General features: G+C 39.4%; 2 protein-coding genes across 3 annotated transcripts in view; one reads left to right on the top strand and one right to left on the bottom strand.

The window, feature by feature from the left end:
- The window catches only part of babam2 (BRISC and BRCA1 A complex member 2), a 77,695-nt gene extending 75,914 nt beyond the window's left edge, over positions 1 to 1,781 (bottom strand). Inside the window, exons 1-2 of the mRNA XM_053335035.1 lie at positions 1,697 to 1,781; positions 1,082 to 1,237 (exon numbers count right to left, since the gene is read on the bottom strand). Of these exons, the coding sequence (XP_053191010.1) occupies positions 1,082 to 1,218 (137 nt within the window). The 5' untranslated portion in view covers positions 1,219 to 1,237; positions 1,697 to 1,781. The remainder of the gene's footprint in view (positions 1 to 1,081; positions 1,238 to 1,696) is intronic.
- Positions 1,782 to 1,983: 202 nt separating this feature from the next.
- The window catches only part of rbks (ribokinase), a 35,611-nt gene continuing 13,604 nt past the window's right edge, over positions 1,984 to 23,990 (top strand). The window contains exons 1-7 of one of the 2 annotated variants that reach the window (XM_053335039.1): positions 1,984 to 2,063; positions 4,531 to 4,587; positions 13,328 to 13,456; positions 14,491 to 14,554; positions 15,075 to 15,137; positions 15,858 to 16,022; positions 21,704 to 21,795. In XM_053335039.1, coding sequence (XP_053191014.1) covers positions 4,534 to 4,587; positions 13,328 to 13,456; positions 14,491 to 14,554; positions 15,075 to 15,137; positions 15,858 to 16,022; positions 21,704 to 21,795 — 567 coding nt within the window. In that variant the 5' untranslated portion in view covers positions 1,984 to 2,063; positions 4,531 to 4,533. Of the gene's footprint in view, positions 2,064 to 4,530; positions 4,593 to 13,323; positions 13,457 to 14,490; positions 14,555 to 15,074; positions 15,138 to 15,857; positions 16,023 to 21,703; positions 21,796 to 23,990 lie in introns of both variants that reach the window. The other variant, XM_053335038.1, reaches the window with a different exon arrangement.

Raw genomic sequence — 23,990 nt, 5'->3', positions numbered from 1 at the left:
GCCAAAGTGTCAAATAATGAGTTAAATGTATGTAGAAGTAATCCCTGTGAGCAAAAAGCACCAACTCAGACTGCACTGAACACTCTGTTTCCAATAGTTTTTTCTATTTTCAGCCCAAGATGACATCAGCTCGTGACTGATTTATATATATAGGAGAATAAAAAATAAGGAACTGTGTTAGAATATATGTAGTTATTTAATTAAACAGTCAAGACTTTTTACTTCATTAACAAATCCCAAAAATATAGAAAATGATCTATCATTTCTAAAGTTGAACTGCTGGATAGAAGTTTCCACATCACACTTAAGTAATTTGCATACTGGAACATGACTGGCTTAAACACTAGCTGTGTTTGTAATGGATTACCTTATGTATATTTTCACTGGGATTTAGTTTTAATTGTTTTGTGTTTGTTATGTATATTGGGATCTACTGAATGACTAATGTAAAAAGGGTAGGTGTTATAAGTAAATGCTTCAGCCTACACCTTTTCATTCAGAAACTGCTGTATTTATGTATTTATTTGTTGTTATTTTTATTTTTTCCCCCTTTTTTTGTAACTATTTCTAAGGGAGATGAAGAAACAATCACGCTGGCAGGACAATCCATTAAAACTGGATTTTCACTTAGTTCAAAGACACTTTCCACTTCCAGCAAATGAATGTGAAAACAGCCTTCTAATGTCATACTCTGTAGGCTACATACATCATTCTGCACATCCAACTGAAGGCACAAGAAGAAAAACATATGTCTGAGTGGAGGGAGCCTTTCAAACACAGTGATAAGTACTTTAAAACAGTATATTTGCATATCTGCTGAGAGTTGAATGCTATGATTTGATAATCTCACTGAATATTTAAATATTTAACTTTCAGATACTGGGCCAATCTATGATATGCAATTTACTTATGAATCAAAAAGAGAATGTAGACAAGTAAAATGTATTTTGTTTGCAGTGATTGCTCTTAATCGCATGTCATTTGAATGCGGTGTCCCTGTAGTGCCGCATTCAAATAAAATGCGATATGACTCCTGTGTTTGACTCTTGAGGGAAAGTGTGGGGCAGAACCTCCACCTCACCCAGTTTTGAGGTCTGTGACACGGAGACAGTTGGTGGAGTCCAGTCCCACACGGCCGTCCCGAACCACGCTACACAGCAGGGGCCGCAGCTCCGGAGAGATCCGGTGCAGTGCGACCTCAGGGGACATGCTGCTCATCGTGTCCGCTCCGAGCAGTCTGTGGACAGGACACACAACCAGACGGTGAACGGGACAACGCAATAAGAGTCAAAGAATGTGAGCTGCATCACGTACTGAAGGTGACACGAGCATGTTTGTTTCCTGGTGTTATGGAAATGTTGGTATGCATGTAAGAACCGGTTTCCTATTGTAAGATTTTGGCTTTTTTGGGCGCGAATTAAACGTGAGCCAACATGAAAATGTGTCTTACATAGAATAATATGACCAAACAGGTCCTTAGAACAACATTAAGACAAGTGTGGACATTCTTTTTTATGACACCTGCCACCTCCCCTTGTTTATAAACTGACATGTAGGCTGACTGCTCGTTAGCTATTGCTAGTTTACCCCACACTTTGTCAAACTGCGACAATTTAAACGTTTGGTTTAGCTAAAAAAAAACAACCTGTCGAGCATTATACATTGAAATATAACCCGCTGTGTGTGTTAAAAATACCTGAACGAGCTGGAAAGTCAGATATTTTAAGCGTTGGCTCCAATGTTTACTTCATACTCTCAAACATTTCCGCTACATGTTGTTTGGGTCCTTAGCCGCTAAGCCGCCCGTGACAATGCCTGCTGGTACAATTAGTATTGTCATCCGCGGATGCATATTTATTACAATGACATTACTGAGAAAAGCGTGTTTTTATTTCATATACATATGCATGAGAAATTGGACGCAAAAGTGAATGCGTAAGCGGTGATTTAATGGCAACAATGAGTCCGGCAGTAGCTGTAACATAGCGGCTGGTATTACGTACTTTGACCGTGTTGTGTGTCTGCAGCAATTCATTCTGCTTGAGCACAACAGTATATGCAAGGTAAATAATGTGTCGCATTTGTTTAACCTACATTAGTTCGTCTCAACACACTTTATCTAGCAGTTAAAGTTAGCTTTCGTCTAATTAAGCGGTGACGTATTCCTTTAGTGTTTTTATGACTTATTATTGCACAATACTCCTACTAGCTAATCTTTCCACTGGTGTAAATTAAATATTTGACTAATGTTGCTCATATTGCTTTAAAGTTGTAGGTTAATATTTACGTTTCATGACATTCCGTTTATCAGAGAGGTTACTAATTGCGCAGTAACTATTGAGCCAATACTACACAATTATGTTATGCATTAAACATAGCTATTTACATAAAATTGAAGTACACCTTACAGGTAAATACATAAAGAATATATAAGTCACTATTTGTATTTTATTCATATACCTTATGCATGCTATAAATAATATATGTGCCTTGAATATGTAGTTTGTAACTTCAGCAAACAGCCATATAAGTATATAGTGAGAAGTACTAATTTAAAGGACGTGTTCACAATTTTGTAAGTGTACCTTAAAACAATAGTCAGGTGCCCAAATGAGCATTTAAACAGGTTTTTCTTGCTGTAATCATTCCGCCTATTCATACTGACATACCATTAGGAGATCCCTTCATAATGCACTTACAATGCAAGTAATGGAGGACAAAATCCACAGTGTAAACATGTATTTAAAAGTTGATCTGAAGCTAATATGAAGCTTCAGTTGTCTAAATGAGTCAAATCAAGTCTTCTTTGTTCGAACGTTACAGTCTTTTTAGTGGCAAAGTCCCTCTTTTTGTTACTATACTTCCACCACAGCTCAACAGGAAACACAAAGAGGGAATTTGATGCTAAAAAGACTAAAAATGTGTCAGATATCCACTTGATATGACTAACTCAGATTGCTGAAGCCTCATATAAGCTTCACATCTACTTTGTGGACACATTGTGGATTTTGGTCCCTATTGCTTCCATTGAAAGCACATTGGACTTGCAAGAGCAGTGGTGTTTCTACATCAGGCCAGTGTTTATGATAGATAGCTGGGAAATTCCACTTACATGGAAGTGATTCAGAACTGCCACAGCAAAATATGGTTATCATCCAACCATTGCTTGTGTATTGCATGCGACAATATAAGGGGTCATTAGATGAGCGTCCAGCTACAGTTTAGATTTCTTTTGAGCATTATTGGGAAAATATGACACCAGGAATGAAAAAACAAACTAAGTGTGGATGTGTTTAGGGGAGTGGGGGTGTTATGAAAGCAGAAGATGTATTTTAGTGATTATAGTCATTATCTAAAATTTTGAAAAGCATTTTTTCAACATAAATGGTCATATCATTGTAATAACAATCATTATCCAGTTAAGTCTCAAGTTCCCAAACCAGATAAAGGCAAAATATGTCATCTTACTAGTTTTTAAAAATGGGTCCGACAAGCATTTAGTGTTCATTTGCTTACGGCTCAGTCTAAACTGTTTAACCCTGATTTGCATTTAGACTAAACTCCATGAATGTATGACTGCAGTCACGTTTGAGCACACTTTGCTCAATTAAGTCCCCCAAAATAAGTGTGTGTCAACATGTAAATCATCTCTTAATTCATTCATTTCTCAGTTTAGCTTGAGGCCGAGAGGAACCTTATGAATAATGGTTACATACGCACTTTTACATGAAACCATATCTACTGTCCAAACACTTATTCAGGTTGGTAATTCGGCCTAAAATTCAACTTTCAAGGGAGAATTATAAGACCGTCCCCCGCTGTTTGAAATGGTCGGACAATGCGGATCCCATCATATTCACCTGCAGTGGAAGCGTGGAGGGTTCTAGGCTAGCTTTTCATGCCTTGCAGAGGGGAAAACAATATACTGCGAGATGTGGGAGAGAGAGAGAGTGAGAGAGAGAGAAATTGAGCCATCCTACAGCCAGCGGCCAGGCTTTCCAAGTCTTCCACTGCCTAGGAAGAGATTTGAAGAGATTAACACACTAGCATTAGCTCCGATACAAGCCGAGGATTGAATTAATTAAAGACTTTGCCGGGCTGCCGGTGCATTCACGTGGCGTAGCATTGAAATATCCCCCACACCCCCAATAAGATTGGAACCTGTCCAACTCAGCCGAGCGATGAATGCTCTATTTTTACCTTCCTTTCCTTGTTTCAGTTGAGCTCATGCTAATGTGGGAGATAAATAATATCAAGTGATTTTTGTTTGGAGGCTGTTGAGAAACTAGTTTACATATTTTGCCTGAAATGGCCCTCCTCAGGATCCTGCTATGTTAGTTCTTGTCCTGGTTTGTGAGCAAGTTTTACTGGAAAGGCCTGGACCAGTGTTGTTGAGAAATTTAAGAATCTCCTCAAATCATCAACATGTTGTTCAAAATGAAGAATTCAAATCTTGTACTTGAGATGTTGAGATGTTTCATGTCCAGAAATAAGAGTGACCAACAAATAACACAAATGTGTCTTAATCAGATCATGACTGAAGAAGCTTTTGATGTGATGGTGGTTGGTTCCTGTATGACTGACTTGGTGAGGTGAGTAAACTCAGATCTGGTTGTCCACTCATTGATTATGAACTAATGAAACAAGCTCAATCTGCTTTCTTAAAGTAACAATAAATCAGTCTCCTACATTAAGAGAAAGCTTGCTACAAAATCTCCAAATCTGGGTTCAGGAAACTCCTCAGCTTCCTCAGGTGTGCCCAACAGGAAGCAGCGCATTGAGCAAGTTTTTTGTTACCATATTAGGTAGTATTTCAAAAATGTACTGCACAGTTTCTCAACCTTCAGGTCAAGACCCCTTGCAGTATTGCTTAATATGTAAATGATTTTGCAAGAAGTTTCTAAGACTGTTTGATAAATACTTCTGACAAAATACTACAAGTTCAAGTACAAGATCATGTCCGTCTGAAACTGTCACAACAGCTATATCTATATAAACTGAGACGTTCCTCAAAAGACCAGGCAACCAAAATGAATCCTACAAGACACATAAATATTATCTTGAGTGTGTAGTGTTTAAATGATATGTATGATCATATGTGTGTATCATCATTTCTGTTCAAGTTGAAATACCTTGTTTTATAGCACAGGGAGCAGTGTTTTGAACATATTTGTAGTAGAGCTGCAAAGATCAGTCAGGTAATCAATTGGTCGATTGACAGAACATTAATCGATTATTTGTTTCATTAAATTCTCTGGTTGCAGCTCAAATGTGAATATTTTTAGATTTCTTTTAGTCTTAGAAATAAAACTGCATATCTGACATTTTAGGTTGCATCTTAAGCTTAAATTTTTCAATTAAAGCTTTCAAGAATGAGCTTTTTAATGTTAAGCTTGAACAATTCATCGAGAAAATAATGGTCAATTGAATGATTAATAAAAAATAATTGTTAGTTGCAGCCATAATTTCTAGAACTATTTGTCTGACTTTTAGTGGTCCCCAACCTGTGGGTTTTTGTTACTGTAGATAAATGTTAAAAATGAAGGGTCACAAGGTAAGGCAGTGGTTACCAACCCTGCTCCTGGAGAGCTACTGCCCTGCATGTTTCTGGTACAGTATCTCCTCTAACACACCCAATTCTATTAGTAGCTTGTTATCAAGCATCAACAAGGGAGAGGTGGTGACCTCATTAAAGTTCTTAGCTAGCTGGACAAAACATTAACTCTATATTTTTCTCCTTACATCTTTATTTCTGTTTTTTCTTGTGAAGTGTTCTCGACTCTTTTTGGCTTGTCAGCGTGCAAACACGCTCACAATGGCAATACTAACATCCGCCATGTTAGTTTGGCGTGCTATATCATGCTAACATTTGCTAATTTGCGCTAAAACCCAAAGTGCATGTGAGGCTAATGGGAATGTGTACAGCTGAATCTGATCAGTTTAGCAGATATTTGGTCATAAAAACGTATGACACACAAATTCAATTTTTGACTGATTATGGAAATGCTATCAATCCATCCAATAGCTGTTGAGATGTTTCAGTCTAGACCAAAGTGATGGACTAACAGGCCAACTCACATTGACATTCTAGCTAGCTTGGCTAAAAAGGTTAAACTGAACATAACTTATAACCATGCTATGGCCATTACCTGGGACTAAAGATCACAAATACACATTACTTCATTTTACAGGGCCACAAGCCAAAACCACTGTTTTTAACTAGTACAGTTTCACCACAATGGCCTTAGCCTAAAACATGTTTCCCTTATGTTGTTATTAATCACCACAACAACCAGCACCATTTTCCTTCAGGCATTTTATTTTGACATGCATACTTGTGGAAAATATGGCATATGGGTTGAAGGGTGTTTTCCATCATGGCTTGAAATGGACTGCACAGTCCTGTCTACACAGGAATAGAGGAAGTGGTCTAAACTTAGATAATGCTTCTGGCTCAGCACTTGTCCCAAAAGTCTAAAATGTTATAAGGAACATTAATGATCCTTTTTGCTACTGTCTGTCTTTATATTTGATTTCACTTCAAATAGTTTAATCAGCTGTCACTCTAAGATATAAAAATTAATTACACCAGGAAAATTTTTTATTGTTGCTATGATCATATGTCAAATCTGCCTCAGGTTTTAAAGATTCAAAGTTTGCAGACAATAATCGGCGTTCACTAAACTGTCAGCGTTGCATCATCCTGGTACGTGGTGTGATTCGTCTAACCAAATAGGATCTTTTCCCACAAACGGTTAGTCATCAACTCCAGTTACAATGAATTAGCTGAAAACAATTTGTCACCCTCATTTACCATAACCTGTCATGACGCAACCAAACAAATACATGACGTAGGCATATTGTCATAAAAGCTACCAGCAAACCCAACGTCCAGCTGTCAGCGTCTGAGCTTGTGCAACCGTTTTATTAGAAAGCTCGTATTATATTTCTGCAAACCCTGAGGGTCGTGGGAGGGGGGGTAACTGTCACCTGGGTGGGGGGGGGGGGGGGGGGTAACAAATGTGCCAGAAAATGGAGATCTGAACAATGAACTACAATTTGTGCTGCTGGGAAGAAAAATGTTTCATTGGATTCTCACAAGTGTCGAAGTTGTCACATTTTTAGTTGTCGCTCCAAGTGTTCCACAAGTCCCCCACTTATCAAAAACACATGCCTTCTCTTACTGACTTCTTTTTTTTCTCTTTTTTTTCTTGGAAAGTATTTATTTTGTTGCTCATTAGCAAATCAAGTCATGACTCTGCGCTTTGAAGGGCAGGAGTTGTCAATTAAAAGCCCTAATAAGCTAACGGGAAATGGCCTGTTTCTTTGGAAAAGCGTGTGTGTGTGCGGTTGTGGCGTTGGGGGCTTTTTGGATGGAGGTCAGAATTGAGGGAGGGGAGGAAGGGGGGTTGGTTGGAATACATTCGCACCCCTTCAAAGTGATATGCATGGCTTTGAAGTTAGAAATCCAGTTGTCTTGAAACAGCCAGTGTTTGTGCGGCGATATACAATTGAGTGACAGACAGTGAAGGCACACACACACACACACACACACACACACACACACTGGCACTCTTTCTGCTTCTGCCTCACCATTCAAACACACAACTGTAATACAAATCGCTGTAACGTGTTGTTATAAAATATCAGTCTGCCTGTAGAGCATACTATGCTCCATTTTTTTTTTTTTTTTTTTACAGCATGTTGTTTGGTAGTAAAAGCTTGTGTGTAATTGGCTTCTATCTGCAGTGCACAGAGAGGAGGAGCAGAGCCAGCCAGAATTTTAACCCATTGTCAAAGCCATACAGTGCCCCCTACTGCCTCAGTCTACTGAGTGGAGACACTTTTTTCTGTTTTCTTTTTTTTTTTTTACCTGCAGACCTGCAGCTGAAACCTGAGATTCACCAAATTTTCTGGAGCAGATCCAAAATTGTACCACAGGGTTGTTTCTATGAAAACACATTAATCACACTTTTATCCAATGTTTTTATTGGAACGGTTCTGACATTTGAGCTCTATAACTGTCAGGGTGTCAGTCTGTTAAAATACATTTCTTTGAGATAGATAGATAGATAGATAGATAGATAGATAGATAGATAGATAGATAGATAGATAGATAGATGATCCCTCACAGGAAAGTATTTGGTTAAAGCAGGTACATCCACAGTCAAGACAACCACACATAACATAAAACACATCTGTAACTATCCACAGGAAACAAGAACTAAAATAGTAAATAAAATAGTATCACAAAATTGTACTAATAATAACAGAAAAAAGATATATAACAAATAATAATAAAATACTAGAAAATATGCCCTGCAGTATCTAAAAATATCTAAAAGATATTGTAATTGTAATTTATATGTAGGTAAGTGCAAATAGTTGGATTGATGACTCCTGTATAACCTTTCAGACTATGTTTTAGTGCAGTGGTTGCCAACCTTTTTGTACCATGATTCAAATGAAGGAATGTGTACCTGTGACTCATGTATCAATGTGTTGTGAGAATTGTTTTTAGAGGTCTGAAGATGTACAGCAAGTTAGTGTTAAGTTAAAAGGACAAATATTAGAGAGAAGTCAGGATAAATAATATTATTTGTATTTAAGGTTAGGTAAGTGACTGACTGTTGTCATTTTCAGCATTTCCTCTGTTTCATTTTTCGACACCATAAGCTGCGTCAGAGATCTGTGTCTGACAACCTTTTATGCAAATGTTAAAAAAAGAAACAAATATGTGATGTTTCCATAAGTGCGACCAATTCAGAGATTGAACAGGTTGATAAGTGGCTTATTATATCCCCAGATGTAGGCCGCTTCTGACCGCCGAGTGAATAATAGCAACACGCACGTGGCTCCAACAAATGGTCTGACCACACAAAAATAAACACCCACGTCCTACTCCGACACTGAACCTCTTGTTAGCGAAAGCAGCTTTACCGTGTCCATGTAAGGTATGCTGTCTTTGCTCAACCTGTTCTTCGTGAAGTCCCTTCACCTTACCCTGATTTACCGGAGCTTCAACCAAAAGGGGGCATTCTCAGACGAGGACAATTATAGAAAATGAGAACAAAAACTCTTCATGAAGAGCTTCCTTTTTGAGACATCAGTTGAAGATTATCATCCTTAAATGGCTCCTGTGTTCAGTTTAACCATGTAATATCCATACTTATCACTCTGCAATTTTATTTGTTGATTGAAGTCTGATTTTTTTTTTTTTTTTTTTTAATGTTACTGTGAAGTACTTTGGATACTGTGTGCGGAACTGGAAAGACAAGCTCTAGTTCAAACCTTGGAAATTTCAGTTTGTTTTTGTCCAAGTCTACTTCCCCACGTTCTTCACCAACAGCTGAGGAATGACTTTAATAGAGTCAGAGCACAGGGAAATGAGAGCCAGCCTCAAAGCAAACACTCACCCAACACGTCACTGAACACCTGCTTTGGTTCCGTGGGAGAAAAACGCACTGAGGTTGCACTTTAGCACATAACTGTCCTGTTTGTTTGGCGCACTCACCACAGACAACAATAGCCATGTGTGTGTCTCTCTCTCTCTCTGGGCACAAGGAGACGTGGGTGGGTTTATTTAAGAATTTCAAAATGTGTTTATTAAACCCACCATATGTTAAAACTTTATGTCTCGCTTAAATGTGAAGATCAAAGATGACACCGTAACATCAGTTATATTGGTATTTTCATAAAACAGGAAGGCAGAGATTTGGTGATGTCCTGTGTAGGAATGTCACATGACAAAGCCTTTCACCTACAATACGTGACAAAGAGGCTGACTCGGTTAGTTTGGTCTCATCATGTACTAAACAAAAGGACAAGCAGGGGAACTACAGTTCACATCATACATAGATTAATTGGCTCATGGCTTTAGTTTTGTAATAAAGAGGCAGATAAAAGAATGGTATTCATTTTCTCCTCTAACTCAGCAGGAAAGCAAATTAACCTTTTCTCCAATGTTTAAGCATCAATCTCTACCAAAATGACCTTAAAATCCCCCAAAAGTTTGTGAAAGTGTCCCCCAAATCTAAGAAATGCTTCTTAAATCAGATATACTGCTACTATCACTTACAAAAGCAGAATGCAGAAAATCAAATGATGATGGTGATATCATATCTTCCATTGAAAACGTAATTTATTGAATACCTTTGCAGCTTATGTGAAGAAAACAGACCTTATGAAACAGAATTTCCAAACAGTAAATTAGTGTTTGTATTTGAGACAGATGGGTAACATGTCTGTACACCACCTGTAGCCAGTTAGTTTAGCTAAGCACAAAGATTGATATGGAGAAAGTGGTAGCCTGACTTCCAAACAATATGTGTCCATCAGTCTTTTCCAGTGGTGGAAGAGGTATTCAAAGCCTTTGCTTAAGTAAAAGTATCAATACAGTCATTTAAAAATACTCCATTACAAATAAGTCCTGCATGAAAAATCCTCCTTAAGTAAAAGTACATAAGTAATATTTGATGTAGTTAAAATATTACAGTAAAAGTACTGCAGTATTATGAGTAATGTAGTATGCAGTATTACAGTAAAAGTTCTGCAGTATTATGAGTGATGTAATATGCAGTATTACAGTAAAAGTACTGCAGTATTATGAGTGATGTAGTATGCAGTATTACAGTAAAAGTACTGCAGTATTATGAGTGATGTAGTATGCAGTATTAAAATAAAAGTACTGCAGTATTATGAGTGATGTAGTATGCAGTATTACAGTAAAAGTACTGCAGTATTATGAGTGATGTAGTATGCAGTTTTACAGTAAAAGTAGTGATGTGTTATTATATATGACATCATTAGATTGTTAATAGTGAAGCATCAGTGTTAGAGCAGCATGTTACTGTTGTAGCTGCTGGAGGTGGAGCTAGTTTACACTACTTTATATACAGTTAGCTAGTTTATACTACTTTATATACAGTTAGCTAGTTTACACTACTTTATACACAGTTAGCTAGTTTATACTACTTTATATACAGTTAGTTAGTTTACACTACTTTATACACAGTTAGCTAGTTTATACTACTTTATATACAGTTAGCTAGTTTACACTACTTTATATACAGTTAGCTAGTTTATACTACCTTATATACAGTTAGCTAGTTTACATTACTTTATACACAGTTAGCTAGTTTACACTACTTTATATACAGTTAGCTAGTTTATACTACTTTATATACAGTTAGCTAGTTTACACTACTTTATATACAGTTAGCTAGTTTATACTACTTTATACACAGCTAGTTTACACTACTTTATATACAGTTAGCTAGTTTACACTACTTTATCTACAGTTAGCTAGTTTACACTACTTTATATACAGTTAGCTAGTTTAGTCCAGTGGTTCCCAACCTGGGGGTGGGGCCCCTCCAAAGGGTCAGCAGATAAATGTGAGGACTGCTGAGATGATTAATGGGAAAGGACAGAAGAAAAACAAAGTTCTGATACACAAATGTGTTTCAGTTTTTGGACTTTTTCTCTAATCTTTGATTTTTGCTGAAATATTGGATCATTTGAACATTTATTGAAATGAAAACGTGTGAGAAGTTTAGAGGGAAAAATCACTATTTGGTGGAGCTGTTAACAACTCATAGACATCTGAAATGTGAGCCCAACTAGACAAAAGCCAAAAAGGTTGGAAACCACAGGTTTTTTTCTTTAACAATGTGTTGTATTTTATGTATTTTAAAAGCTTGTTATATTATCCATTGTGTCAAATCTTAATCTGAAAACTAACTAAAGCTTTCAAATAAATGTAGTGGAGTCAAAACTACAATATTTCCCTCTAAAATTTAGTGGAGTGGAAGTATAAAGTAGCATCAGTAGAAATACCCAAGCAACACGTTATATCTCATTTAACCTGATTAAGCATGTTGTGGTTTTTGGGGTGGAAATGTGCCAGTTTTTGGCTGGGCACAGTAACTTCCTGGAGTTCCATTTTCACAAAGTGTGAATTTGTATTTGTAAATTGGAGTGTGTGAGAGATATTTTTCTCACCAGGAGTCACACAGCAATGACACAGGTGGTAAAAATTTCGAGACGGAAGCACCAATAAGTAGTGTAGATAATGTGTGTGTGGAGGAGCTGAGTGTGTGCGTGTGTATTTACATGTGTTCGGCCTTTGTTCCGTTTCCTTCTCACCATACTTCAGCCTCACTGACCCTACATCCTGTTATAGCTTGGGGCATTTTAGTGTTTTCACACGCCGGTGCAAAAACAGCAGCAACCTCCAGTGTTTGCCATCAGCGTCTCAGTTACTGGAAATCCTGGGATTGACTGAACTTACTGTAATAGCACACCTGCCACAAACACACTCACACACACACACAAAAGTGTAAAAAAGAGCAACAACAGGGTGAAAAACAAGTTTATGACAACATTTTGCCATCCGCAAATCCTTTGGCTCTGGGCAGCACTGGACAGGGGCCAAACCACAGCGTCCTCACATACAGTATGAAGACGTCTGTTGTCTCTCCCCCATGTTACTCACCATCCACTGTGGCTCTGTGATTGGAGGAATCAAGAAACAGACAGCTCACCCTGAGGGCACCCACCTGTGGCATTTCAACCTTAAGGGGAGGGGAGGGACTTTACCCAACCCTGATGAGTCAGGCATTACTGGTGCCAGTGTCAAGTTGAGACATCTATGCCATTTGCCTGTTGCATCATTTGCAAATCTGGAGACATTGCACAGGCATAACTGACTGAATGTCTAGGCAACACACTACTTTATTAGAGTGATGAAGCACTTTTCGAGGCCATGATTTGTCTGTTTTTATTGCAACTGTTGCATATGAGTATAGAATATGGGAAAGGTGAAAAAACACTGAAGGAAAAAAAAAGTTTCCTATGCTCCATTCATTCTGGCAACATTTGCGTTTTGTTGACCTTTCAGTGAAAGACCTTCATGAAACCAAGTGATATAATCCTCTGCAGACTGTACAAAAAGCTCTCATTTGTGTGTGTTTTTGTACAATTTCCAAGTATAAATAAATAGTTTAACCAGGGAATGATTTGGCCCTGAAGGATTACCTTCACAGTTTGACGTTTCCCCTTGTACCTTGGTTTTCAATGCGGAACACTAAAAAAGACATTTTTCAAAATTTGAAGAAAATCCAACAAATTTTGTCTGTGATTTGAAGAGAGTGGACAATTGAGATGAAAAAGACATTTCAAATTCAAAACCCATGCATGTTTAAGCATCTGTTTAAATAGAGGAACCTACATTTTCTTTGGCCGCTAAATTCCATCAGGTAAATTCTTTTACTTAATCCATACTCCTCGAGATTGTGCTCACCACCTGTGTTTTACCCCCAGCCAGGCACCAAGGCTACCAAAAGCAGGGGAAACCATCCACGGCCAGAAGTTCTTTATCGGCTTCGGAGGAAAAGGGGCCAATCAATGCATACAGGCGGCAAGACTGGGGGCTAAGACAGCTATGGTTGGCAAGGTACGCGCAACAGCATCAAGTTCACAGCCACATACTGCAACTGGTATTAGTTTGTGTTTCAGTGTGTGTTTGTTTGGATCCTAGCGCAAATGTGTTTACGTCTGCAGAAAAAAAAGGTTTCGTTATCCAACCTTTGTCTCGTCCATGTCTTAGTCACCACAAATTATCAGCCATCAGCTACCATAGTCCACCAACAAGTTAACAACTCCCAAAAACCATTGTTCACACTTAAGTCATTTCACCACATCAACTCTCCGCGCCTCATTTTCTCTTGATCAATACCATACCGCATGCATACGCCCACCCACGCTTGCGCGCCTTCAAACAAGCCTATTCCCATTCCATACAACCTCAAGTCTCCAATCAGTAAGCTCAGAGTAACCTTTCAACCCGAGCACTAAAGCAACGAGGCCCCACCTCTGTCAGAACAAAGAGACCCAATCGATAACAACCCAGTGCGGGAGGAGCTCTCCGGGCATGGGGAGAACCCAAAAATAGACACCCGGGCTTGTCAAAAACATCCAAGACGGAAGGCCGTTCTTCAAAGAGAATGGGGCCAAGCAGCCAATACCAGCCCAACCCGCTATCACAAGCAGCTAGAAGTGCCCGCGTTTTGGCACGTTTTTTGAAAAGCGTGGGTTCCAAGAAGGCGCCTCTGGGCAAGGTGGGGACCCCTACACAACCCAAAGTAGCTACAGATGTGGACATCCCAGTGCGGATCAGGCGAAGAGGGGAAGGAGGGGAAGAAAACGAAAAGCGAGGTGGGCATGAAGAGGCGTGAAGGCGGGGTTATCGTGTCTTCAAGGCTTGGCGCAGCTGGTCGTGTGTTTGCACGTGTGTGCGTTTGTTGACTTTTGTGTGTTCGTTGTTGCACATTTTCGGCGGCGGCACTTTGCCAGTATGCTGGCAGGGCACACGAAAATCCAACCCAACTGAGGTTTGAGTATACCACTTTTCAAAAGTTGCCGCTAACCAAGTCTGACCCCGCTTGACACTCTCTTTGTTGTAATCGTTTTGCCTTCCATCTTTCCTAGGTTGGTAAAGACTTCTTTGGAGACAATTATATCCAGAATTTCAAGGACAATGGCGTACACACATGTAAGATTCATGCTTGTTTTGCTTTACTTGCCAACTTGGTTGCCATTTCCATGTTGCATGGCACAAAGATCACATTCAGGGCCATGCTTTTCAGTCTGCATTTTGTACATTCTTTGTTGTTACTCAAGGCTTTTGGATATACAGGAAAGTTTCACTATTTTTGAAAGAACCTAGTGTTATGGCCAGTGATTGTTAAGCTAAACGGATTTTCTGTAAAATGAAGTTGCTTTTCAAAGGCTATGCTCAGTACACATTTTAGACTCCAGATGTTTGTGGCCTGTTTACTTTTCGTAGCCAAAACCAGTGATACAGCCAAATGCACTTGCAAGCAATTAGTAGAGATTAGCATGCTGACATTTTTGTCTTTTTATAGATGTGTTTGTTGAAAGTTTTTGGCCACAGCCTGAAGAAGAAAAATAAAACAAGAAAAAATAAGAGTTTATTTTTTTGTGCAGAGAGACAAATAATGCTTTCAAACTCTGTTCTGCACCTTTCATCTTCCCTCTTCTCTATCTCTCAGACTTTGTAGGGCAGACCTCTGACGCAGCCACAGGAGCTGCCTCCATCATTGTTAACGATGCAGGTAAATGCTCTTGCCGCTAGCCTAAACCACCCTGCTGAGATCCTAAAAGCTCTTGGAGTTGTAGAAATGGTAGCATGCACACCCAACCTGGAGTGCGTGTGTACTTCAAACACACTCTTTCTTACACACACTGCACACCCGTGCGTTCAAGTAAGGCCATAGACTCACCACTACTCAAGTGACTGTAATCACTGCATATACACAGATGCACTCACATACACAAATGCTTAAGTGCACCAAACAATGCTTAGTATCTACAGGTTCCAATCAAGCACAATCCAAGCATTTTCACACGGAGAGCAATTTCCGTCATATAGCAAATGCCAGTTAGGTGATGTGTTGCGTCTGCATCCTTTTTCTACCATTTTAACATAGACAGGAAATGTTTTAGAGTACATCCTCTTGTACAATCAATTGTTTTGCATGTAGACACAAGTGTATCTAAATGTGGCACATTAGGAGATAGAAATGCACAAATAATAATCCATAAAACACTGTGCTCTTGCCATTGTGCACTAGTGTGAAAAGGTCTGTTAACAATATGTGTTTAGCTCTTTCCCATATGGGTAAAAAGGAACCAAACCAGTAAGTAAATTATAAAGATGGATATAGAAATATGAGCATTCATGTGTTTAAATGAATAATGAACCCCCATTATAGACCTGAGAGTTCCCATGGAGTCTGGCAGTCACCATTCTCTCTTTCATTGTCCATGAACAGGTGAGAATGCCATTGTGATCGTGGCTGGTGCCAACATGCTACTAAGCAGTGAGGAACTGCAGAACGTTCTTCCAGCCATCAGCTGCACCAAAGTGCTGGTTTGCCAGCTGGAGATCAGCCCGAAAACATCTTTGCAGGCTCTACGCATGGCTCAGGAGAACAAAGGTGAGTGGGTGTTAGTGTACTGTGTGACACTGTAGTCTGCAGCACGTGTGCAGGTCATGAAAAAGTCAGAAATGATCTACGATTGGAAAAAAAAAGCATAACAGAATTGTATGCATATATATATATATATATATATATATACATATGTTACATAACACTATCTATCTATCTATCTATCTTATATATCTTATCTATCTATCTATCTATGTTTATATGGATACTTTTTTCCAGCTATAGAAAACGATTAGAATCCATTTTTGCAGCTGTGAGTTCAAATAGAGCTCACTCTGCATTTTCTGTGAGAAAGCAAACTACATTTTGTGTGACCAGTAATTTATGGTGGCTAATGTCAGCCAACCTTAGATGTTTGTTTCTGAATAACTGACTTCACTGGGTCAGTTTGCTGACTGTATGACTCCATGTGTGCTACTGTATCATTTCACAGATACACACAGATCTTATCACAAAGTTCCAACAAGTTGCAGACACATTCAGCAGTAGACATGTGTTTTGTCTCCTCCACTCACATTCTGGCAGTAGCCTAAAGGCATCAGTAACTACGGACATTTCAACAAGCACACCCACTCACACATCCATCGTCCAGGTGTTTGTAAGTGTGAAATTAAGCTGGAGCTACTTTCTTTTTTCACTCTTCACACAACTACTTTCATCACTTTTTGTGTGTACAATACAGTGTAACACTGTGTTATGGTATTAAGGTTAGGAGACAGGAACAGCAGAGAGCTTTTGCCTTCAGATGTAGTCAGAAGACACTAGTTTGTTTCAAGGATACACAAAGCCTTAAAGACAAGTTTAAAGCAACTGACTCGAGAGGATCTGGTAATTACCACTTATGGCCACATTAGCAGCTCTTCAGCAGAATACTTCAAGATCATTAATGTTGTCTGTCTCTTTTATTAATCTATTCATTTATCAGTGTTTATAAACTCTGACCTCACTGTCATAATACCATTTTGTAAGATAGAGAGTCATTAGGCTTTTCTGTTTTTATTCTACATTTGCATTGCTACAGAGAGAGGCTTCCCACGAACTCCTATCACTTTATCAAATAAAGAGTGGGAAGTGGACAAACTTTAAATGGAAATGTATTTAGATGAATGTTTGTTCTGTATCGACCACCATATTTGTACATGCATTCCTCGAAACCCAACAGAATGCTTGTAGTCCTGCACAAACAACGAAGGCCTGTTTTTAACCACCACCCTCTCCCTCCGTCCCTTCCTCGTTCCACCTTTTCCTGATAACCAGGTTACCGAGCTAGTCATCTTGAACAGCATCCTATTATTAGAAGCCCTCCACGTCATTCGAGATGTCTGGGGAGCCTCTCGCCCCTGTCATCAGGGCCTGTCGCCGGTAATCGCTCGCTACAGGCTGCCAGAACCAAAGAGTCGCAGCCATAACTGTGTTGCAGATGGGATACCCAGATGGCCTCGCCGAACGCCACCCTCTTTCTCCGAGCACCCCCTCCTTCCCTCCCCGCCGCGTCGACCGTACCGCGGGATTATGCTCGGCATGTGGCAGGAGAGATGCAAAGCGAACGTCGACACTTGGCAAAGATGCCACCTCGACGGTGCCGCGCCACAGCGTTGCGTAAATGGAGTTCTCTGGAGAGAATGGGTGTTAATGGGTTTTGCGGTGAGGATTTAATGACGCGGGGGTGAGGCGCCGCTCAAATTACGCAAATGTCACCATCAAGCCACACATACTGCGGATGCCAGCTCTTGACACTTATCAAGATAACCTATTGAAAAGAGTTTATTCTCCTCCCGTGTAATCATTTGAGAAGAAAACGTGAATATATACGTCATTTTATTGCCTTCTTACGATTTAACATCCAGAAGTTGATGGAGTTAATTCTGAGAGAAGTGAGGAAATGGTAGGAGTTGTGTAGTTTCACTCTTTCTTTCTTCTTCCGTCTTCACCCCGTACTCCCTCCCTCCATCCCCATCCTCCCGCCCTCTCCTTGTCTGAGCAAGAAGCCGCTTTTATATTTCTCACCAGATGCAATTAGAGCCTCTTAAAGCCCTTTCACATACTCACTGATGACTCATTTCTTTTGTGTGTGTGTGTGTGTGTGTGTGTGTGTGTGTGTGTGTGTGTGTGTGTGTGTGTGTGTGTGTGTGTGCATACGTGTGCGTGTTCATGCATGTAAAAGCGTGTGAGTGATCTCCGTCTTTCTCCGGCTCTCTCTGCCCTTGTTTTCCATCCACCTTTCCCTCTCAAATCGACCACAGCAACAAACTGCTGTATTTTTGTACTTCATAAAACGTTTCTCCCAGCGTTCTTGGCCGACTCTTCCAGCACATATGCGACCAGACTTTGAACCTCCGAGCAAAAAAGCCCAGAGTCATGACACACACACGCACACACACACACACTCCTGCCAGACATGACTCAGTACGCACACACAGCCCAGTATTACCACATCTGTCCCAGCAGCTGTGTGTGTGTGTGCGCGTATGTATATTTGTTGACGTGCCTGAGTGTATTTGTGTGGTTTCTCTAACACCTGGACAGCAAAACAAAGCAACCTGAGATTGACACGCTGGTTAATGTGACGTCTACAGTAGCGGCTCCTTGCATCAACGAGGCGGATTCCTTCATGCATCAGTGTATGACGGATCACACACAAGCTGCTCATGTGTGCATATTGATGAGCTTCCATCCTCAGCAGTGTCCCAGTTGCTTATTGCATGTATACTTCATGAGAGCATGCATTTGACATCATCAGCACCGAAGTGACAAACACTGTGGTCACGCCACAGATGGCTGATACGGGAGCAGATAGCGGAAGATGAAAATTAGACTTCCTCCTCAGTGTAGTTCACTACGGCAAACAATAATTCAGTTGTTGACAATAGTCTGTGTAAAACAACAGTATGAGTAATCCTTTTACATGATTCAGTGATATGTTCACCATTAATCTTATTTACATAGCATATGCGGTTAGCGCTTGACTTCAAAAACATGTTGTGACTGATGGATGTCTATTAATGCCACTAAGTAGTTCACATATGTTACCGCAATTAACAACATAATCAAGCTTACATAATCAGCACAGGGTTTACACGCCTTACGTTTTTACAGTTAAGTGTAATGTTCAGTGTGTATTTGAGCTTCTGAGGAAAGAACCTTCCTCTTATTGAAGATGCAAGATTGTTTATTGACAGTACAGTTGTACAGAAGAGAGCTAAATAGTTGAGTGTAGTTGCTTTCCTGTATCACTCACCTACTGTTGCCTGTTAATTGTCATTTAATGCACGATTGATTTGATTCATTTTCTAATCTGCCTTTGTTTTAATGCTTTTAATTCTTTTTGTGTTTTTTATATTGCGTGGAGCACATTGTATTGCATCTATTTGCATGAAATGTGATATATCAATAAAGTTTTTTATTGTTAGTATTAGTAATATGAAGAGTTCAATGCGTCAAAAAAAGTAGGTTGCGTGGTGCATTGTTTGACCACATTTCAAGGCAAAAGTGTTAATACCTGTAAAGAACTAGCACACTAAATGCAGGGTGACCTACTATCATAAGCTTTTCCTGGCTGCCTTTTTTATTGTGTGTCTTTTATTGTGGTTTAACACAATAAATAGTTGTAAATGAATATACCGTCACACATTTCCAGACAGTTTCACCTCAAGAGGCATTCGTCGTGTTGCACACAGGAAGTAGATGTGTGAAGAAGAAAAAAGTCAAAAGAGTCAAAATGATTCTGCTGCTGGAAGAAAGGGGAGGAGGAGAGAGGAAGAGCCTTTAGGCATCATTTAATGTAATGTTTTAGAATGCCAACCAGTGTCTTCATCAAGGTGAAGGTAATAAAAAGAAATTGATTGACAATAAACCAGAAGTTATACAAATAAAACACTATTCCAGTCATTTCAAAAAAAATGTAATCAAGGTAACAATACGATAGCTGTACTACTAAAACATCAAGTATACCATCCTATCACTATCTGTTTCTTCCTTTAGATCCAGATATAATAAGGGATAACATTTGAAAATTCCAATAGATTTCCATTTCTATTTACTCTCAGACTAAGTAAAAGCTTTTAATATTATGTAATGAAATGATTGAGTTGCCTGAGAGAGACAATTTTTTTTCTTTTTTTTCTGACCATCTTTTTCCTCTTCAAGAGCACTTCAGTGTTCTTCACAGTCACTGCCGTGAAAATTTAAAGAGCACTTGGCCTCTGCTTTCTTTATGTGTCTATATATTAAATACTAAACATGCAATATTAAAATCTAAATTGACGTAGTAGCTATTAAATTGTCTGTGAGCACTCAAAGTAGGAATCGCATTTGAAAATTAAAAGAGGAGATGAGAAAGCAGATACAGAAGGCTGAGGAAAAGGCAAGGAGGAGAAAAAAATAGAAGAAGCCTCTTTTTATGCAGAACGGAGACATCGACATCTCGCACTTGTCTTGGAAACCGAATTGATGAAAACTGAGGTGAAATTCAGTTGACAGAGACAGGAAGAGACTAGTGTCACTTTTTTTTTTTTTTTTTTGCAACATGGCCTTGGCTCATGTGGTTATACATACAGTACAGTACGAGTGTGTGTGTGTTGAGAAAAAGGGAGACATTATTTCCACTTTCACTAGCGAGCAACGCAGCATCCACCTCAAAGCGCCAGGTGGCCAAAGCCCTGCGCAAACCCACGCAGATGCACTCGGGCCCACGCAAACACACACACACACACACACACACACACACACACACACACACACACACACACACACACACAGAAAGTAGGCACACACTTTAACACAACAGACTTTGATGTCACCAATGCTAAACATATATTTCTTTCTCTCTCTCTCTCTCTCTCTTACACACACACACACACACACACACACAAACACTTGCATGAGGCTTTATTTTGTACACAGAGATATCGGAATTAATCGCTTCGTCCAGCTGGGCTTATCCTCACACATACACAGAAATCATGGTATTAGATGCATTAAAGCTTGCCGCTCATGAATATGCATTAGACAGTGATGTGCAACACGTACAGAGGATTACTTCTGACAAACACTCTTGCTCTTTCTCTCTCTCTCACTCTCTCTCTCTCGCCCTCTCTTGCGCTCCTTAACACACACAGAAAGGGTCACAACTCATCTCACCCACACACTGACACACATATATAGGGTTATATACCTCATGCTGAGTCTTTTTTTTCCACACATACGATCCTGGAAATGCAGGGGTTACAGCTGCGGGATGTTTCCAGCAGCCTTTTTTTTTTTTTTTTACTGCGTTCTTTTCTGGGGAATGCTAATTTAATCGTTTAAAAGGTGTCTTTTTATAGAAGCTTATCCACTTGAGCTTTGCCTGCAAGAGCAATCCCCAGCGGTAGCCCACTACCCTTTGTTCCCATTGAAAGCTTAATTAAGGTAATGCCAGACCTTGACAGTGAAGCTTAGCAAATGGAGGAAAAAAAAAAAAAAAAGCATCACACAATTGTAAAATGTGTCACTGGGGGACATTGAGAAAATGTGTCCTTAAAAGAGCAAGTTGACAGCTATAACTGGGTGCATTATTTAGAACAATTATATTTTTTCACCCCTGCGTGTTATCCTGAGTGACCTGTACATTATACTGTTTGACACCACGGTCAATAAAAAATGGATTACTGTCTGCTTTCTCGTTGCAGTGAAGACGATATTCAATCCAGCGCCGGCCATTCCTGACTTGGATCCAGATTTCTACAGAGTCTCAGATGTATTTTGCTGTAATGAGTCTGAGGTAATGAATCACACACGCACAAACACTTAATTAGGTACACCTGTTCAATTGCTTATTAACACAAGTATTTAATCAAACATGACTCTGACCTGAGCAACTCAAGATATAGTCAAGACAATCTGCTGAAGTTCAAACCAAGCGTCAGAATGGGTAAGAAAGGTGATTTAAGTGACATTGAACATGGCATGGTCGTTGTTGCCAGACAAGCTGGTTCGAGTATTCCATGAACTTTTGATCTAGGGTTTACAGAGAATGGTCCGAAAAAGAGAAAATATCCAGTGAGCGGCAGTTTTCTAGGTGAAAATGCCTTGTTGATGCCAGAGGTCAGAGAAGACTGGCAAGACTGGTTCAAACTGATAGAAATGCTCAAATAACCACTCTTTACAACCAAGGAAGAGCATCTTCAACCACACCAGGTGCCACTGTCAGCAAACGACAAGAAATTGAGGCTACCATTTACAGAAGTTCACTAAATTTAGACAACAGAAGATAGGAAAAACGTTGCCTGGTCTGATGAGTCTTGATTTCAACAGCAATGTTCAGATGGTTGGGTCAGATTTTGAATGGATCCATCCTACCTTATATCAACCGTTCAGACTGGTGGTGGTGTAATGGTGTGGGGTTTTTTTTCTTGGTACACTTTGGGCCCCTTAGTACCAATTGAGCATCATGCAGCCTAGTATTGACCTGAGTATTGTTGCTGACCATGCCTATCCCTTTATGACCACAGTGTACCTGTCTTCTAGTGGTTACTTCCAGCAGGATAACACACTGTGTCACAAAGCTCAAATCATCTAAAACTGGTTTCTTAAACATGACAATGAGTTCACTGTACTCAAATACCCTCCTTTGGGATGTGGTGGAACAGGAGATTTGCATCATGAACCTGCAGCCAACAAATCTGTATTTCATATCAATATGTTCCAAAATCTCTGAGGAATGTTTATCTCTGCCACACAGAATCAGGACAGTGCTGAAGGCAAAAGGGGGTCCAACCCGGTAGCAGCAAGGTGTACCTAATAAAGTTACTAGACAGTGTATCTCACAGTGTTCTCATATGTGTACACACATTAAAAAGTATACAAAAGGAAACTGAAAGTTTTTCTTTCTGAAATGACTCACCAGCAAATTTTTATCGTCTGTAACTAACTCGCTAATTAAGCTAACTTTAGGTCCATGAGTTCTTTGAACAGGCTGTCTCCAGCTGGCTTTTTAATGTTTCCAGTCCATTTAAAATAAGATTCAAGCTCATGTCCCACACAAAAAGTGAGCATCCTCAGTAGTTGATGATTTCATTGTAAAGTTAGTTAGCCATATAAGTGATAAAGAAAACATGATTTAATTATGTCATAACCATGTTTGGCTGCTTAGCTTACTTGTTCGTAGTTGCAAACAGTATATTTCATAATATAATGCTATCTAAAAGTGAAGTTGGCTGAGGTTGCTGTAGCTTAAACATCCCAAACAGAGACAGAGTTGCTAATATTAGCCTAAACTATGATAGCATCCATGACTGTTTTTCACACATTGTGGAAATATCACAGTAGATGTGCTAGCTGTGAACGAGCCTTTGTTAATTAAACCGCTAATCATACAAACTAATGTAGTCAGTTATTTACATATATATAAGGCCAATTACCAATGTAAGCTAATTAACGGTAAATGCTAATGATTACAGCTTACAGTATAGCAGATAACTCACTGTTAAGAGAGGTGGGCCTGCTGTGCTAAGTTACAGTTGCTAAGCTATCATTGGAAGGAGGGGTTTAGCAGATAGTCAACTCAGTATTGTTAAAATCAACACATAATGCACTTTAAATATGTTCAATCAACACTTAGTAACAGTAGACTTGTGTGGTCCTAAGTTATGAAAAGGTAAAAAAAACAAAAAAATGTCTCCTCATGTGTGAAAGGAAAAGATCAGAGGTCTGAGATGTTATGAGCATCCACACATACACATAGCTTTTCAAAGTGACTCAACTTTACCTCCTGGGTCATGACCCTCATCAGCACATCAATAGCACCACTGTAGCCTTTAGCCATACATGGAAACTCTCTGGTATGAAGAGGGGAGTACATATCTCCCCACACGTTTACGGTAAAAACGAGTGTCATGGCACCTCAACATCTTGACTGTCAGGTGATGACAGATGAGCGACGGGGCAGGGATAGATGGGAATCGTAATAAAAACAAT

The sequence above is a fragment of the Scomber japonicus genome, chromosome 16 (assembly GCF_027409825.1).
Source record: "Scomber japonicus isolate fScoJap1 chromosome 16, fScoJap1.pri, whole genome shotgun sequence".
NCBI lineage: Eukaryota > Metazoa > Chordata > Actinopteri > Scombriformes > Scombridae > Scomber > Scomber japonicus.
This window is presented reverse-complemented; position numbering and strand designations above follow the sequence as displayed.